The 19,706-nt window shown below is 41.6% G+C and overlaps 1 protein-coding gene and 1 long non-coding RNA gene across 2 annotated transcripts in view; one reads left to right on the forward strand and one right to left on the reverse strand.

Annotated features, from left to right (window-relative positions):
• The window catches only part of LOC108698077 (mitochondrial carnitine/acylcarnitine carrier protein), a 35,751-nt gene extending 17,738 nt beyond the window's left edge, over window positions 1–18,013 (forward strand). The window contains exons 2-6 of the mRNA XM_018229299.2: window positions 2,940–3,093; window positions 3,425–3,497; window positions 3,973–4,082; window positions 17,186–17,307; window positions 17,690–18,013. Of these exons, the coding sequence (XP_018084788.2) occupies window positions 2,940–3,093; window positions 3,425–3,497; window positions 3,973–4,082; window positions 17,186–17,307; window positions 17,690–17,755 (525 nt within the window). The 3' untranslated portion in view covers window positions 17,756–18,013. The remainder of the gene's footprint in view (window positions 1–2,939; window positions 3,094–3,424; window positions 3,498–3,972; window positions 4,083–17,185; window positions 17,308–17,689) is intronic.
• Window positions 12,946–15,189, reverse strand: LOC108698078. The gene is made up of 2 exons (XR_001932552.2): window positions 13,691–15,189; window positions 12,946–13,577 (listed from the first exon to the last, which is right to left on the reverse strand). It is a non-coding gene; the product is annotated as an uncharacterized LOC108698078 (long non-coding RNA).
• Window positions 18,014–19,706: the final 1,693 nt, after the last annotated feature.

Here is a 19,706-nt window from a genome sequence, read left to right on the forward strand (position 1 = left end):
AAGCCCGCTAACTCTAATAAACTAACACTAAATATACCTAACCCTAATACCCACCCTGAACCCTAACCCCCCTCAACCCCTAATGCGCAACCCTAACCCTAATACCCTGGCCTATACCAGCCCTAATACCTAAATCCCTAATACCACCCTCCCACAATACGCAAACCCTAACCCTCATACACTAACCCTACATACCCATCGCCTAACGACCTAATACCATAGCCCTAACCCAACCGACCCTTACGTAACCCAATACACAACCTAACCTAATATCTAAGTACCCACTAAATACCCAAACCAGCGGCTTATACCTAACCCTAATACCGATATCTCAAAACACCACGTAATCCTAACACTAACACCAACCCCTAATCACCCCAGAACCCTAACACCTAATACCCAACACTAACCAAAATCCCTACCCTAGTACGTGCCGTCTTGTCGCTCATCCACCTTTCTAAAACCCTAATACACTCACCGCTAAACACAATAACCCTAATAACAAAAACTCCTCGAACTGCCCTAAATACCTAACCATAATGAGAGACCCTAATACCCAACCCTAAGCCTATATCCAACCCTAACCGCTAATGCCAGACAAACCCTAACCTCATGACCGGCTAAGCCCCTAATAACACGAAGCGCTGAAGGAGCAACGACTCTAGACCACGTAAGTACCTAACACCCAATGACCTAAAGCCGGGCTGATACCCAAGCCCTACACCCTAATCAGCTAACCCCTAAAATACATCCAACCTAATAAACCTATCCCAGACACCGTAACAAGGTCCGTTTATTATCCTAACCCTAATACAACAGAAACCCGACTAACCAAATATCGAGTTCAACCCTAAATACCAACACACACGCCTTAACCACTAATAACTCACTAAAACCCTAATTATCCTAACAGCTAATGGCCCACCCTAATCCCAACCCTAAACCCTAATCACCCCAACACGTTAGACTCAAAAATACCCTAACACTCTGAGTAGCCCCAACCCTATATGTCTAACCTAAATACACTAACCCTCAACCCAAACCAATAGAAACCTAAGCCTTAATCACCTAACCCCTCACATACCTAACCCAACCCTAACCTAAATACACTACACTAATACCCTAACCCAATCGAGGGTTGCCAACCCCTAATACCTAACCCTAATGTCTATATCATCTTACATCCCCCAATAAATAGTGACTGTCTATATCATCTTACATCCCCCCAATAAATAGTAACTGTCTATATCATCTTACATCCCCCCAAAGTGACTGTCTATATCATCTTACATCCCCCAATAAATAGTGACTGTCTATATCATCTTACATCCCCCCAATAAATAGTGACTGTCCATATCATCTTACATCCCCCAATAAATAGTGACTGTCTATATCATCTTACATCCCCCAATAAATAGTGACTGTCCATATCATCTTACATCCCCAATAAATAGTGACTGTCTATATCATCTTACATCCCCCAATAAATAGTGACTGTCTATATCATCTTACATCCCCCAATAAATAGTGTGTCTATATCATCTTACATCCCCCAATAAATAGTGACTGTCTATATTATCTTACATCCCCCCAATAGTGACTGTCTATATCATCTTACATCCCCCAATAAATAGTGACTGTCCTATATTATGTTACATCCCCCAATAAATAGTGACTGTCTATATCATCTTACATCCCCCAATAAATAGTGACTGTCTATATCATCTTACATCCCCCCAATAAATAGTGACTGTCCATATCATCTTACATCCCCCAATAAATAGTGACTGTCTATATCATCTTACATCCCCCATAAATAGTGACTGTCTATATCATCTTACATCCCCCAATAAATAGTGACTGTCTATATCATCTTACATCCCCCAATAAATAGTGACTGCCTATATCATCTTACATCCCCCCAATAAATAGTGACTGTCTATATCATCTTACATCCCCCCAATAAATAGTGACTGTCTATATCATCTTACATCCCCCCAATAAATAGTGACTGTCTATATCATCTTACATCTCCCCAATAAATAGTGAGTGTCTATATCATCTTACATCCCCCCAATAGTAACTGTCTATATCATCTTACATCCCCCCAATAAATAGTGACTGTCTATATCATCTTACATCCCCCCAATAAATAGTGACTGTCTATATCATCTTACATCCCCCCAATAAATAGTGACTGTCTATATCATCTTACATCCCCCCAATAAATAGTGACTGTCTATAACATCTTACATCTCCCCAATAAATAGTGACTGTCTATATCATCTTACATCCCCCCAATAAATACTGACTGTCTATATCATCTTACATCCCCCCAATAGTGACTGTCTATATCATCTTACATCCCCCCAATAAATAGTGACTGTCTATATCATCTTACATCCCCCCAATAAATAGTGACTGTCTATATCATCTTACATCCCCCCAATAAATAGTGAGTGTCTATATCATCTTACATCCCCCCAATAGTAACTGTCTATATCATCTTACATCCCCCCAATAGTAACTGTCTATATCATCTTACATCCCCTAATAAATAGTAACTGTCTATATCATCTTACATCCCCCAATAAATAGTGACTGTCTATATCATCTTACATCCTCCCAATAAATAGTGACTGTCTATATCATTTTACATCCCCCAATGAATAGTGACTGTCTATATCATCTTACATCCCCCAATAAATAGTGACTGTCTATATCATCTTACATCCCCCCAATAAATAGTGAGTGTCTATGTCATGTTACATCAGCCCCCCAATAAATAGTGAGTGTCTAGGTGATGTTACAGTAGCCCCCCTAGTATTTGCCAGAAGTCCCAGATACTAGTCCTGGGCTGCTTTTGTTGGTGGAAGATGGTGTTGGAACTGCTGATTAATGGCCAGAGAGGGTAGTGACTGAGTATTAATGACTAGTAGCCGGTGTCTAACACTTGCCCTTTCCTTCTCTGCCAGGTACAGTCTGTTACGCTGAAGAAATCCTTCCAAGGTCCCCTAGACTGTGCCCAGACATTATACAGAGAGCGGGGCATCCGTGGGCTGTATCGGGGGACACTGCTGACACTTATTAGGGGTAAGAAGGGGACAGGGCTCGGAAACCATTTGCTTCCCTCTTTATTCTTCATCTTTCTCATTTTGTGCTGTACCCGGGGGGCATATTGGTCAGTTGGGTTGTTGATGAGAGAAGTAGAAAAGGAAGGAGGGACAGAGAGAGAGAGGGACAGAGAGAGAGAGGGACAGAGAGAGAGAGGGAAAGAGAGAGGGTTAGGAATAAAGAGGGTGGGAGAGAAAGAATGGGGCAGAAGGGAATGGGTGGTGGTTTTGGGAGAGGCTTCCTGGGCAGTTACAGGTGACACGTTGTCTATTTCTCAGGTGACACGAATACTCTGCCTTTCTCTTCACAGATGTTCCATCCACTGGGGTTTATTTCATGAGCTACGAGTGGATGAAGGAAAAGATGAGAGGAGACAGGAGCAGGTCAGGTCAGGTTTCTATTTCAGAAGCTACTGTGGTGGGTACTAATCAGAATAGTCTAAATAATCTCCCCACTATCTCTAAATACACTCCTACTGTCACTTCCAATATATACCCCCACAATTACCCCCTAGCCATCAATGTACCCCCACTATCCCTATAAATAGTCACTCCCAATAGATTCTCCCCACTATCCTTTAATGTACCCCAATATCTCATGCAATAAACAGTCCCCAGTGGAAAGTATCTGTATGAGAGACTGTGTAGGAGCTGCCCGGGGGTGTGATCTCCCTTTAATACTGCTAGAACCCCCAGATGTAGAACGGCAGTGTATTAGGGGCTGTCTAGTCTTCCTTTTATCTGCTCCACCTCTCCAGCCTGGAGTCTGGCAATTCTCACCCAAATCTGAAACCTCTGAGCTGTTGTGATTGAGTCACTGGCTGAAATGTCTCTTATGTGATGTTCTTGACTGTTGCAGAACTAGAGAGCTCAGGGCTACACAAATCCTGCTGGCTGGTGGAGTGGCTGGCATGTGTAACTGGCTACTAGCCATTCCGGCAGATGTACTCAAGTCTCGCTTCCAGACAGGTGAATAATTCTTTCATTTCTCCCATGAACCCTTCATGTTGGGATAAGTTGGTGTCAGGGCAGAAGTTCTGAAGAACAATGTAAAAGCCAAAAAGCTGTAAGAGGGATCAATAAGCCCAAACTTAGCTGGAGCTGCTTGTTGATGGACTTGCCCCTCATTGGGACTGGCTACATATTACATAGAAGAGCTAATAGGAAGAGTGGCCACTAAGCAAAAGGTTCATAGCGGAGAACATAGTTGTGCCAAAGGGATGGTCCCTAAACATTACTCACCATAATGGGACCCCACAATTCATTCAAAGACAATAGCTCCTCTGAAATAACCCATTAGCAATATATTAAGGACATTGAGAGATTTTGTACCTTAAAGGGATTCTGTCAGGATTTTTATGGTGTAGATTTTATTTCTAAATGACACTACAAATAATTGACTGTACAATATAAAATGTCATTCCTGAAGCAGCAAGTGTATTTAGTTGTAATATTGGTGTGTAGGTGCATCTCAGCTCATTTTGCCTGGTCATGTGATTTCAGAAAGAGCCAGCACTTTAGGATGGAACTGCTTTCTGGCAGGCTGCTGTTTCTCCTACTCAATGGAACTGAATGTGTCTCAGTGGGACCTGGATTTTACTATCTTGTGTTAGGGAATTATATTTAAAATAATCACAATTACAAAATCAGAAAAAAAAAGATTACATTACTTACAAATCAAACATTTGAAAAAGACAAATATCAAAAATATCAAAAAACCCAGTCTCCTTAGTTTTAATAATAAGAATATCCCGACAAATAGCATTGGTGACATTTTCAATTGGCAGTTGCACCTCATTTGCCGTAAGTGATACCTCAGAACTGGCAGAATTATATACAGTGTTTCCTGCTTTCTGGTTCTTAATGACACCATATGAAAGTTCAGCAAAGTCCAAAGCTCTGAATATATTTCGAGCTAAAGCTCTTGCCCCACTGTCTCTTAGAGAGGAGGAAAGTGGACCTTCCAGTAGGAAATGCTGCTGCGTCTCTTCCACCCACAACCCCAGGGACACCCCCTGTCAACCACATTTAAATATTTCAGAGATAACCATGTGATGTCCCAAAACTTTCTTGGCAATCTCTTATTAGTAAGAAAATGGAGACTCTCCTCCATCACCTCCCCAGGACAAACTGCAAGACTTATTGGAGAAACAAAATACAGATCCAAAACTCTCCAATAAATGACTTTCCTATACACTGATCTTAAACCTCTGCACTAATGTTCCACTTCTTCAGGATCTTTACAGTCTGCCCCAGATAGGTGGGTAAAAAGCCTCCTCTTATCCGGACCTCTTTCACTCTAGTAACCAATCTCTAATAAAAGGCGATGCCCAGTCTCTAATACGGATTTCCCACAGAGACTCTCTCCCCCGCATCACTCCTCCAAAGTTAAACTTCAGAAAGATGGTGCAGAAGAAAGCCACGGGACATGGCATGTCCAACCCTCCCCTTTGCTTCTGCAGGAACGTGATCCCCTTTTTACCGGGTTGAGCCTATTCCCCCAAAGCATTTGGAAGAACAGGCTCTGGATCTGGGCATAGAGAGATTCTGGTAACAAGACGACGTAAGAAACAAAGAGAAAAAGCGGAACCAGGAAAGTCTTAATATTGTGAATCCTTTCTCTATAGGTCAGCTTCCAGGATTTCCACCACTGAACCTTTGCTAGACCTGCATTCAGTTTATCTTCCCAATTTGCCTTAGCAAGATCTCCCTTCCCAAATGTAATCCCTAAAATTCTAACTTAACCTGGGGCCACTGGGAATTTCTCAAGCCTGAAGCTTGGTTCCCCCTCTAGAGTCCAAAAAGCCTCCGATTTTCCTGGTTGATCTGAGATCCTGAGGCCTCAGAGTAACTTTCAATGCACTCCAAAAACTTTCCCTCCTCCTCAGGTTTTGATATTACTAGAGTGACATTGTCTGCATAGGCTATGGACTTAAAGGATCGATCCAATGGAAATGGAACCCCCCCAAGCCCACAATCCTGCAGTCTCCTCAAGAATGGATCTAATGAGAAAACATACAGAAGTGGGCTCAGAGAACATCCCTGTCTCACACCAGCTCTCACCAAAAAGTCCTCACCTTTCCAACCATTAATCAATGGTTTCTAATCAATTAGAAACTTCTAATTCACCCTGAAGGTTGTAAAGGCCCTCAACCTGCTTCTTTTTAAACGTCTCCTTACAGTTCTGGTAAGGGTCCGGGGAATTGGAGTTCCCGTAGTCCCTCTCCAGAACCAGGGACTTAAGCCGGTTGTACTGACACTGCCTCAATAAGTACTTAAGCCGGTTAACTTTTTCTCCCCCCTCCCCGTTCGAAATACAGATCTCAAGTTTTTCTTAGAGACCAGCTCTCTTTCTCTTTAGCCCTCCCTTTTTTTAAAAGAGGCAGTTTGGAAAGAAGTCCAGAAAGTATCCCCACCAATCTGAAACACAATCGAAAAACTCTATCTTAGATACTTCATTCTGTAAAAGATTCTTAAAAGTCCTTCTAACACTCTCCTCCTCTAGCAGCTCCTTCCCCAACCTCCAAAGCCCTTTGCCAAAACCCAGCCTACCTAACAGACCATAATGAAAAAATAAAGCTAAATGGTCTGAAAATCCAACCCCTATTTCCTTAAAATTAGAAATATATAAGGGGATCATATAATAATTTCTCCAATGATTTATTTACCAGTAGGTCTTTCCAGCTGACACAAGGTCACCCATTCCGATTAGAAGAAAAGAGGTTCCGCCTAAATATTCGGAAGGGGTTTGTTACAGTGAGAGCTGTGAAGAGGTGGAATTCTCTCCCTGAATCAGTGGTACAGGCTGATACATTAGATAGGTACAAGGAAGGGTTGGATGCTTTATTCACCAGTAGCTCCTCCCAGCAGACAGGAGGGAGCCAATGAGATTAGAGGAGGGAAAGGGGTGTTACAGGGAGAGCTGGGAAGTGAATCAGGGGTACAGGCTGATACATTAGATAGGTACAAGGAAGGGTCGGATGCTTTATTCACCAGTAGCTCCTCCCATCAGACAGGAGGGAGCCAATGAGATTAGAGGAGGGAAAGGGGTGTTACAGGGAGAGCTGGGAAGTGAATCAGGGGTACAGGCTGATACATTAGATAGGTACAAGGAAGGGTTGGATGCTTTATTCACCAGTAGCTCCTCCCAGCAGACAGGAGGGAGCCAATGAGATTAGAGGAGGGAAAGGGGTGTTACAGGGAGAGCTGGGAAGTGAATCAGGGGTACAGGCTGATACATTAGATAGGTACAAGGAAGGGTTGGATGCTTTATTCACCAGTAGCTCCTCCCAGCAGACAGGAGGGAGCCAATGAGATTAGAGGAGGGAAAGGGGTGTTACAGGGAGAGCTGGGAAGTGAATCAGGGGTACAGGCTGATACATTAGATAGGTACAAGGAAGGGTTGGATGCTTTATTCACCAGTAGCTCCTCCCAGCAGACAGGAGGGAGCCAATGAGATTAGAGGAGGGAAAGGGGTGTTACAGGGAGAGCTGGGAAGTGAATCAGGGGTACAGGCTGATACATTAGATAGGTATAAGAAGGGGTTGGATGGTGTTTAGCAAGTGAGGGAATACAGGGATATGGGAGATAGCTCATAGTACAAGTTGATCCAGGGACTGGTCCCATTTTGGAGTCAGGAAGGAATTTTTCCCCCTCTGAGGCAAATTGGAGAGGCTTCAGATGGGTTTTTTGCCTTCCTCTGGATCAACTGGCAGATAGGTAGTTTATAAAAAAAAAAAAAAAAGGTTGAACTCGATGGACATGTGTCTTTTTTCAACCTTACTTACTATGTTACTATGTAGAAAAACTTTCCTTCTTTTTGATAAAAACCATATCAATTCTGCTGCTGCGCTCCCCACATCAATATGTGTGTTTTCCTTTTGTCCCATTTACAATGGCTAAGTCCTGCAGCTCTGCATCTTCTATCAGAGTCTTAAACAGGGCCAGAACTAGGGGTAGGCAGAGTAGGCACGTGCCTAGAGCGCAAAGCTGGGAGGGTGCCAGGCACGTACCTCCTCTGTCGCCTACCCCAAGTCCGGTTCCCTTCTCTTGCCAACTCTTCGCGCATGCGCATGAGACCACAAATTGGCCAGGCCTGCCCAGCGTGGCCCAGCACTGGTCTTAAAGAACAAGCTCTCATATTTATTCAGCCTCCCAGTTCTGCTCTCAGCAGTTAAGACCTGGTTAACTGATTGGGACAGAAGTGCATAGAAACTGCTTGACATCAGTCAATAAAGTCGTCCTCCTCTCAGAAATAGACTGAGGCCCATAGATGTTAATTAGCCGTAGGAGTTAATGTTAATGCTGAATATGAAGCATCATACACCTGCCCCCCTGTATGTCCACCACCTTCTTCACCACAAAGTGCCCTTAAAGAGAATGGCTACTCCCCCCGCTGGCTCACAGGCTATGGAGCAAAAGGAAAGTCTCTCCCTCCAATGTCTGCCTCTGTATGTCTCAGATATTCAAAGGCAACAAAGCAGGTTCTCCTATTCTTAATGCTACAGGCATTTATAGAAAGGAAATCAAGTGACAGATCCATCTTTATGTTTTTTGTTTTTATTGATAACTGATCTGTTACTGGCCTCTCTCTCTCTTCACCTGAACTCTTGGCCCTAAAGGCACCTCTTCCCCTTCCTCCATCATCTCCTCTTCCTCTAGAGACTCCCACTCTAACTCCTGAGACTCCCACTGTAACTCCTGAGACTCCCACTGTAACTCCTGAGACTCCCACTGTAACTCCTGAGACTCCCACTCTAACTCCTGAGACTCCCACTGTAACTCCTGAGACTCCCACTGTAACTCCTGAGACTCCCACTGTAACTCCTGAGACTCCCCAGCAACATCTTTCTTTTTCCTACTGACACTGTCTTTCTGACAAGCGCTTTTCCTTCAGTGTCAGTGATACTTAGCAGGGCAAACACATCAATAGGGGTAAATCCCATAAGTCCCTTAATCAATTTTCTTGCCACAAAGCGCCGGCCTGGAAATTCCTCCCTCTCTTTCACTGATTTCATTTTAAACACATTCCTTCTTTTGTCAGAATCTTCCTCCAACTCCTCATCTGCATTCACATCAAACAGACGCTTTTGCCCCCACACATTTGCCCCCCCTCTCCCAACAGATAAGGGAAAATCAAATGATACTTACCGAGATTTTCATTTGCTGTACTGAAGCATGGCAGTGGGTACTAATGGGTTAATCCCTGGTCACGTGACACGCAGGAAATAGAATAAATTGGAATCCCAGCCCCCACCACTCTATCCTTATTTTGCTGTAACAAGAGAGCTCTCCCCACTTAGGGCCGGGAAACCTGTACCCACTGCCAAACTTCAGTCCTGGAAATGAAAATGTCGGTATCATTTGATTTCCCCTTTTCCTGTACTTCACATGGCAGTGGCTACTAATGGGACATACCAAAGCAGTATCCATATTAGGGAGGGAAATACCTGCAACACCATATCTATAGTAGTTCAATTATACAATCGCTGAGATACTACCATGTTAGGACACACCACAGTAATTATACTGTACCATAATATCAATAGCATAGTTCTAGATTAAGACCAGATAGTACTTGCAGTAATCTTTGGGCCTCTTTTACTGTAGAAAAAGGATACTAGAACTTAAAGTACATGGCAACATCATTGCCTACTGAGAACAACCAGTCCAAAGATTTTTGTGGTTGAATTCATACTCACCACTCTGTAACCAAAATACTTAAGTATTGTCATGCTCCTTATTAGTAGTATGTATGATGAACCCTTCCATACGTACAAGTTAAATGGTAGATGAGCTAGTTAAAGGGACTTTAACCTGTTGAAAGATAGATCATTTTTTAAACCCTTCAGATAAATAATGTTAATTATTATAGTGAATAACATCTTGGTAAGATTATGCAGTGTAAAGTAGTAGACAAGACAGCATTGTGTAAAAATGCCTATAGAAGACCAACTGAGCCAACATGAGAGCATAAATGATGAAACTATATACCACACATTGTGTTGAATTGGCTGCACTATAACAAATAGTACTAAACATGAACTACAGAAGGTTTAAGATATAAAACCCACATTACAAGGTGATGCATTGTTTTGATGCACATTATATTTACCTGCTGCAGTGAAAAGAAATTGCACAGTATAAAATTAAAAAGGGTAAGTCAGTAGCCTAGAGTAAGACATGTTGCATGGATACTTAAGTATCAATCTGCTGAAAGGTAAAAAAGATACTATATACATACTACAGCTATTGAAGTTTTTTTACTATTCTACAGCACCAATTTGAATGAACTTACAGAGGTACCTACTGTAAAAGAAAAGAAAATGGTTTAGAGGAATAGCTGTAACTTACATGTGTAGAAACAGTAAAGTAATGTCAACCCCCTATATTAGTAGGGTAGTGTAAAAGGAAAAAAACAGATGTAACACAATGTAGAAGAGCAATACACAACATTGATTCTTTGTTAGTGTCAATTTACTGTCACAATGACTAAGCATATCTGAGCTATTTTATCAGAGTTTTACAATGCCCCTTAGTAATGTAGTAACCTGCAGCATTAATCCATGTAGGGAACACTGTACGACTATAGACTTGTATATAACAACTTCTGTACATTCTTACTACAAGACAGATACACTTAACAGCTGAAACTGGAATATACTACTGAAATGAGCTGCTAAACTTACAAGCAGAATCTATGATGAACTCTTACATGGTATAACAATCTGTATGAAAGAGATTACTTGCAGATATAGAACCCATTATAATATGTTGAATTTACCATGTCTTGGTTTACTCAGTTGTAGCATATACATTGAATCTTAATTGATAGATTTACCATTGAAAAGCAATATACAACATGTAGCAACAATAATTAATTGCAGATACCAAAGTATTAACACCTTGCATGGTTACTTACAGGACCAGAACTCATAATTAGCGTTGTTCTGCACTAAAGTTACCTGCACCATGTTGGAAGCTTTGCAGAGAATTCTGAATCAAGGAGCAACATGAATAATTCTGTAAGGTTACTTACCTATGATAATGCTGGACTGCAAGAAGTATACAGTACTAATACAAAGAAAATGCATTTAAAACCATAAATAATGAACTAGAGTAATAAGGATGATAGTTGGGAAATAAATCCTGATAACAATCAGCTGGTACAAGAACTATGAATGAATGGAATAAATATGCCACGATTTGCATAAGTATTAGGCATTTAATAGTAACATATAGTAAATATGACTAGTAAGTGCATGACTTAAATAGTTACATCTGCCATGATAACTGTAGAATGTCCAGTAACAGGCTTATAGATTGTACATTATATATATACTTTTTTATATATTGCATCATGATAAAGGAAGAATTGCAAAGTACAGGTTTAATATACTGTGTAGTTGACATAATATTATTCTAGATGATAGAATACGCAGTACATGCTGAGAATTGTCATGAATTGACCCGTTAACTGCAGAGCGTATGTTGCACTAAGTAGTTACAATCTAGTTATAGATATGACTTCATGTGCACCTTTATCATTAACAGTGCCATCCAGAAAAATGATGGACTGTCTAATGTATATTATTTACGTTGAGTAGTTGCAGTAAATTTAGCTGGTGAATCCGCACCTATGTATGTATATAGTGTTTGCACTCATTACCAACCTTACAAATGTTGTAGAACTGCATATGCATCATTTATAATTCATGATTTGCCTCATGCAGTACATATACATTATATATTATGTTGAGTAACTGCCATATGTAAAATGATGACTGCATAAGTACAGTGCGTATGTATATAAATATCTATACACAGAGTGATTGTAGCTAGTATTAATGAAGAACTACACCAGAATTAATGGGGAAGTCAACATGGCATGCTTGAGTACATTAGTACAATGAGTATCTCAATCTAGTAGCAATGGTGAATCTAATAATGATAACTGGAAGCATAATATATCAAGTACCTGCATAGATAATATATGGAGTCATTACAGACTACAGATTGCATAGTAGAAACTTGCTGAGAAGCTAGAATAGTTGCTTGTATCCATTAAGTATAATAAACTAGAGCATACACTGTATAAATATGCGGAGTAGGTTGCAACACTAATATGATGAGTACAAATGTGCAGCATTAAATATTGAGGATTGGAACATGGAAGTAGTGAAGCTAAATGTCCAGTATAACTATAGTTGCTACATGTTGCTATAGTAGGCCCTCTTGTCTACTTAACCACAGCTCCATTTAGATAAATGAGCCTGGCATCTCATCTTCTTAAACATGTATACGGTATAAACTACTGGTGACAACCGGGCAGCACGATAACTTCAGAGAGACAATATATAACACACTGATTGCAACAGTGACCATAAGCAAGAGGTGTTACTGTGTCCATACAGATTAACTATTGATATAAACAGTATTAGCATGAAATTTACATATTACAGAATATAAATATGGAGATGCAAACAAGCCTCCAACTCTCCACCCTTTGCCTTAGTACAGGTGCTTAGCGTTAGTATACTGTAGGAATAGAACCTGCAAGTGTTAGTCCACCAAAGACAAAGGTGATCATATCAGAATGGATAATGGCATAGCTAACCCTGTATTCATTCCCATATTCTGCATACAACATATGTTATAGTTATACACACCTTGCAAACTGCAGGCAAATCCAACTGGAAGAGGATCAGGCAATATAGACCTGTGCTTCAGTTAAGGTCTCCTCTGTTAATGAGATGTGAATGATCCTGCATAATGTAGGCAAATCTATTAAGCTGCATGAGCTGGAAGGTAATCAGGCAATATATACCTATTATTCAGTTAGTCGCTTTATTAACAAGATGCACAATATCTTGCACATTACAGGTAAATCATTAAGCAGAATCAGCTGGAAGTTAATCAGGTCATATGGACCTAATCAGCAGTTAGGTGCTCTTGTAACAAGATGCAAATGACCTTACACACTGCAGGCAAATCCAATAAACTGGAAGGTAATCAGCTAATATAGACATATTCCTCAGTAAGTGTTTTCTGAACTTGATGCAAGTTATCTTGCACACTCCAAAATTTGAAGCAATAGAGACCTAGTCTTTAGTTAGGTGTTTTTCTAACAAGATGTAGATTAACCTGCACGGTGCAGGTAAATCCAATAAACTGAAGGGAATCAGGAATAGAGGTAACTTTTGTTTTCTAACTTGATGCAATTATCTTTCATACTGCAGGCAGATCCAATATGCAAATGACCCTGCAGACTGAAAGGAAGTCCAATAAGATGGAAAAGCTGGAACAATACAGTTCTATGTTCATTTAGGTCTTCTTTTTCCGAATTAGCAGACAATGAGATTCACATAATGCAGGTTCCTCCCAAGAAGCTGAATTTCTCCAGATATATCAAAGTCACTCTGATATTCTCCTGCAGCTCATCCACTTAACTAGAACTTCCCATAACTGGGGGAAAGGAAAATCACTATTTAAAACACTCTGAGGCATAGAAATTTGCCTATGGATTAAAAACACATTGTACTTATATAGCAGGCTTCAAGCTATTAAACAGAATGTACCTGAGGAGAGCACTTGTCCTCGTTTGCATTCTCAAATCATTTCGAATACAACCATCGACTTACTGCGCCAGTTGAACCAGCATGCGACTTACTGCGAGGTACCGGCAACGGAAGGCCATGGTCTGGATAAGATACATTTATTTAACCCTGGAGCTTCAGCAGTCACAGGCCAGAGACCCTGCTGGTATTGGGATGAGCTCACGCGCAGGAAAATAAGGATAGAGTGGGGGGGGCTGGGATTCAAACTTATTCTATTTCCTGCGTATCATGTGACCAGCGATTAACCCATTAGTACCCACTGCCATGTGAAGTACAGGGTTACTCATCTGCATTCACATCAAACAGACGCTTTTGCCCCCTCTCTCCCAACAGATATTCCTGAAGCAGTTGCACAAAGACCCCCAGGCAGAGAGACACCTTGCTGCTCACTCTCACTTGCACTCACCTGCCTGTAATCACTCACTCCCAGCTGCCCCTCCCCCCCACCATGCACCCCATCATGTAACCCACCTAGGGCAGTACCATGATCCAAAGTAAGAGCAGCATTAACATCAGAACTTGGCCTAGGGACAGTCTGTGTAACATTTGTGATCTCTCCAGATGAAGCATTTGCCCCCTTTCCCACTGCAGACATACCTGGAGCAGTTGCACTGAGACCCCCAGGCAGAGAAACACCTTGCTGCTCCCTCACCTGCCTGCAGCCCCTCCCTCCTAGCAGCCCCTCCCTCCCAGCTGCCCCTCCCTCCCAGCTGCCCCTCCCCCTGCCATTTAGTGGATTATTCAGCTCACCTGAGCCAATACACTGACCCACAGAAACAGAACTATTTGTAGGAGAACTTTGCACTGATACATTTTCCTTTAGCAGCTGTGTAACTTTCATTATTCTCACTGATGCAACATTTCCTCCACCCTCCTGTATCCCCTTATTATCATAGAGTTCTTTTCATGGCTCAATATAGTGTAAATGTCTTTCATTTGCAGGTCAGTCTCCTCCGACTCCTTGTTTACAAAAGCCAATTATAGCCTTGCCTCTGCTTTCCCCAGTTAGCAGGTTCAGCTGTCAATGCCTTTAGTCAGAGAAATCTGTTTACTCTCCCAACAGTTTAAGTCTCTTAGAGATTTAATGATCTTCTCATATTCTATGACAGTCTCTGCACCTTGCAATGCAGTTTGTATGACAGTCCCTCCATTACTGGTCAGTGCAGTCTCTACTTCAGCCTCCCCCTCACCTGGCAGCACAGTCTCTGCTCCCACTACCCCCTCACTCACCGGCCTCTCATTTCTTGCCTCCATTGGAGAATGCTTTAACTCCATGCTGTCTCTTCCAGTGCAATGTAGCAACCTGGCTCCTCAGCATCAGTGGCCATTTTCTGTTCACCAGACTCCATACTGCCATTCCCAGCAGTCTCAGCACTGACTTTTGAGGTTGCCTTTGTTGCAGCTCTACAGCTTCCTGCAGATACTCCAACTCCAGCTCCCTGCTCCAGCGCAGCATCCATTTCCAGACTCTCCTGGGCCTCACACTTTCCATCAGAGTCTCATCTGTAGCCAGCGTCAGCTTTGGCTTGCTTACAACAGCACTCTCCACAAGCTCTGCCATATTGGAAGTGGCAGCCCTCCTGCTAGAACCCAACCGGGTCTTCATCACACGGCTTGAAGGCAAGGCTCCCTTCTTCTTCATGATAGAAGAGGGGCTAAAAGTGTGATGAGGGGGAGGAAAAAAATGGGGAGGGGGTAGCTTTGCAGGAAAAAATAAATAAATAAATGAAAAAATGAAGAAATAAATGAGAAAACTAACCCCCCAGACCTGCAAGGGCCTGGGAGAAAACACAGCAAACAGAGCAAACAGTCCACACAACCTCTCTTGTGTTAGGGAGCTGCTATCTGGTTACATTCCCATTGTTCTGTTGTTAGGCTGCTGGGGGGGTGATATCACTCCAACTTGCAGAACAGCAGTAAAGAGAGACTGAAGTTTATTACAGTCACATGACTGAGGGCAGCTGGGAAACTGACAATATGTCTAGCCCCATGTCAGATTTCAGTATTAAATATAAAAAAAAAACTGTTTGCTCTTTTAAAAAATGGATTTCAGTGTAGAATTCTGCTTTATCAGCACTATTAACTGATGCGTTTAAAGAAATATGTTTTCGTGCAACAGAAAGCCGTTAAGATACTAAAAAAATCCCCTATAAGCAAAACAGGGATTGTTTGTCCATATATTCCAATACACGTATTGGACCTATTATCCAGAATGCTTGGGACCAGGTGTTTTCCGGATAACAGACTTTCAATAATTTGGATCTTCATACCTTAAGTCTACTAGAAAATCATATAAACATGAAATAAAGCCAATAGGCTGGTTCTGTTCCAATAGGGATTAATTATATCTTAGTTGGGATCAAGTACAAGTTACTGTTTTATTATTACACAGAAAAAGGAAACCTTTTTAAAAATGTGGATTATTAGGGGTGCCACCCGGCCAATAATACACCTGCCAAGGCCGGGGCAGGTATTACAAATTTACCCGCAATGTAGCTGCTGGTAAATTTGTAATACCCTTAAAAAGACCCCTCGGCCCGCCCCCAATCCCCTGTAAACTTAGCTTGTCCTTTGGTTTTTGTCCTGGCCGCCCTGTGGCCCCGTCCCTTTGTGTCACAACCCGCCCCCTTTGACATCACACCACACCCCTTTTTATACCCGCCCCCCACCAGCCAGAAAAAAAATTTGCAAAAGGTGGCAACCCTACCTCCAGTAGCTCTCCTTTCTCTCTCTCTCTCCAGGGCCGAGAGGAGCCTTAATTGAGCCCCCCCTACCTTTTTACTCCAGGTGAGGCTAATCACCTCCCTGCTACTCACAGCCTCATTTTCACATTTTCCCTCTGCTTCATAGAGGATTGTGGGAGGGATACACTTTCCATCTAGGATTTTCCCAACCATGCTAAACTGTATATATTTAAGTTGACCAAGGGAGTATCTGCCACCCTTCCCAGCTACAGCCATTTCCGTAGTGGCGGTGAATAAAAGTGCAACCATTTGGAATATTTAGCCTTGAAAGCAAGCAAGTAGCAGGTAAAACACGTCCCTTAGTGATGTGTGGATTAAGTAAAACCGGACCCAAGTCCGCCCGCACCTGACTTCTCAATTCCTTTTATAGACATACGCTGACCCGCCCTGCCAATAACATATTGGCAAATCTATGTATAATAATATTTGTGTCTGCAGAGTAAGAAGGAAAACCTGGACCTGCCTGACACCCACAAATGGGGGTGCGAGGTCTGCGAGGTTATCGGCCCGCACTAATACGTCTGTATAAAATAATTAATCAAGTAGTACAATGCTTAATGAATGACTTAGTTAGCCCTAAATCTATTCACAATTTACACAATAAAGCCAAACTTTTGATTGAACTTTGTAGCATTGAATTGTAGCTCCTGGTGCAGTTGCTAAGGGCAGCCGATAGAAACCTCTAGTTCCCACACATTATGTTCTGTTGCAGCTCCTGAGAATCGCTATAAGAATGTCCTGGAGGTTCTGAGGGAAGTGTTGCAGTCGGAGGGACCCTGTGGACTGTATCGAGGATTTACTGCCGCCATGCTCCGAGCCTTCCCAGCCAATGCAGTATGTGGCCCCCATTTCCCATCACACTAGGACATGACCTTAAAGCTTCTGGCAAAACAAATGCCTCATTTTCTTCTACAATTCCATAGTAAAACATATTTTGCAGGAGTCCCCCTGATTTAAGCCCAGTCATCCACAGTAACATGGTCATCCCCATTGCACCCTGACCCTCTTCTCACCCAGAATGTCACCCAAAGTCCTCTGATATTGTCCAGAGCAGGGGGCACAGCAAGGGCAGAATGGAGAGAAAAGGTTGACGTATCTTAGTGTGTAGCTGAACATTTGCTTCTGAGACTGGGTATCTTTATTGATGCCGACTGCTGAGTGTGCACTCAATGAGTTTCTCCGATCTGTGTCCTTCAATACATGTGTCTATTTACAGGCCTGTTTCCTGGGATTCGAAGCCTCAATGTCATTTCTGAATTGGCTGATTCCAGAGAGAGTGTAACCCCCCAGGATCCACAACTGTTCTCTTCCAGTCCATATGGGGTCTCCATCTGTATCCCCTCATGCTCTCATCTAGTCACATGTCAACACTTCATTCCAAAACAACATATGGATCCACTATATTACTTGCTGACAAATCCAGACTAACAGTACTGCTAACATTTCGTTTTATTTACATACATAGCATTAAGGTCTACAGAACATTCCTTCTCTGTATATTTATACATATGGGAGGAGGGAGGTGCCATATTGATTCCCTTAGACAGTACAGTATGAGGGTATAGCTTATTGTGTGCCCAGAACATTCCTTCTCTGTATATTTGTATTTATACATATGGGAGGAGGGAGGTGCCATATTGATTCCCTTAGACAGTACAGTATGAGGGTATAGCTTATTGTGTGCCCAGAACATTCCTTCTCTGTATATTTGTATTTATACATATGGGAGGAGGGAGGTGCCATATTGATTCCCTTAGACAGTACAGTATGTATAATTCTTTTTTAATGATGGGATTTGAGTGTGCTGAAAGGGTCCAGAGCAGTAAAATACCAGCCAGAGGGAACTCCTGCATGTAAGCCCTCCTGTTGGGGAGTCAGTTTACACTCTGTTGTCAATTCCACATGCAGCTTATTGGCCTTAGATAGGGGCTGATCTATGGGAAGAAATCTAGCATTATCCAGCTGTAGGCAAGCACTGTGAGGTGGATCTTACAACTCCATGATAACTGCAATGTTTTTTAATTTTCCAGAAAAAAAGTTGTTTAATGGGTTTGGAGGTGTGACCTCCTTTTTATTTGTTGTATTGTGATGAATTTCAATGGCATTGCACTCAAAAGTTCCACATGTCTCTGAAGTCCATATACTGGTGGGCATGGTTGGCAGAAATGGTATAAGATGATTTTTTGAATGTCACCTAGACAGTTTTAAGATCTAAAGTAAGTAAACTAAACTAAACCAAACCTAACAACGCTCAGTGAATATTAACCCCTAAACAAGTAATATACTGTCTTACAAAGTAAAGTAGGAATAATTAAAACATTCCGAATTAATTACTAATTACATTAACGATTACAGGGTGAGTTACAACTGTAGCAATCCCAGAGTTTGAGTAGTATCAGATACAAAATGTAATGTAAACAACAGCTTTTTCGTAACCTCTGCAAACCTCATAAGACTGAAAGACAAGTTACTATGAGATTTTAAGTGTCCCATCATCTCTGATCCTAGGAAATTCAGGTGGAGTAGTACAACATATGGGACAATTAAGTTTAAGAAAGAAACCTTTTCAGGGCTAGCCAAACCCTACGGACATTTAGACAACTCCACAAGTGGTGAAATAAATCAACATTAAGCTGGGAGCATTTTGGACAAAAGATTTAAGAGCCTGTACCTATTTTTTTGAGTTCGAATATTTTATTAGACTTTACACAATGGACTACAAGTGGAAAATAACTGGCTTCAATCCTGCCATCTCTGAGACATGTTACAGGTAACAATGAGTGTGCTAATTAAATAATAAAATATTTATAACATTTCAAAGTGGAGTGGATGAAAAAGAAAGAGAAAAACCAGAATCACAGACTGATGTATATTCTACGTATAGAGAAACTTAAGGATTTGATCCCTGTTTCTGGAAATGCAAACTTCAAAATAAAGAGACCAAATAAGCTTGAATGACTCTCTGACCTTGTTTTCTTCTGATTTAACTTGTAGAGCTTCTTGCCAACTGAGTTGGTTAAGGTTTGCAGTGATATCCGATATTGAAGGAGATTCCTTTTGGCTAATAACTAAATAGTGCTTTCTTCCAAACGGTCACTATTAAAGTTACAGGGTTAGTTCAGGCCTACTATCTTTTTGTATCATTTCCCATAGCCTAGGTGGACCAGCTTAAAGTGTTGTACTCTCCAATTTTCAGATGTGAAGTTCTTATTATACTTTTGAATGGTAAGTGA

The sequence above is a fragment of the Xenopus laevis genome, chromosome 8L (genome assembly GCF_017654675.1).
Source record: "Xenopus laevis strain J_2021 chromosome 8L, Xenopus_laevis_v10.1, whole genome shotgun sequence".
Classification (NCBI taxonomy): domain Eukaryota; kingdom Metazoa; phylum Chordata; class Amphibia; order Anura; family Pipidae; genus Xenopus; species Xenopus laevis.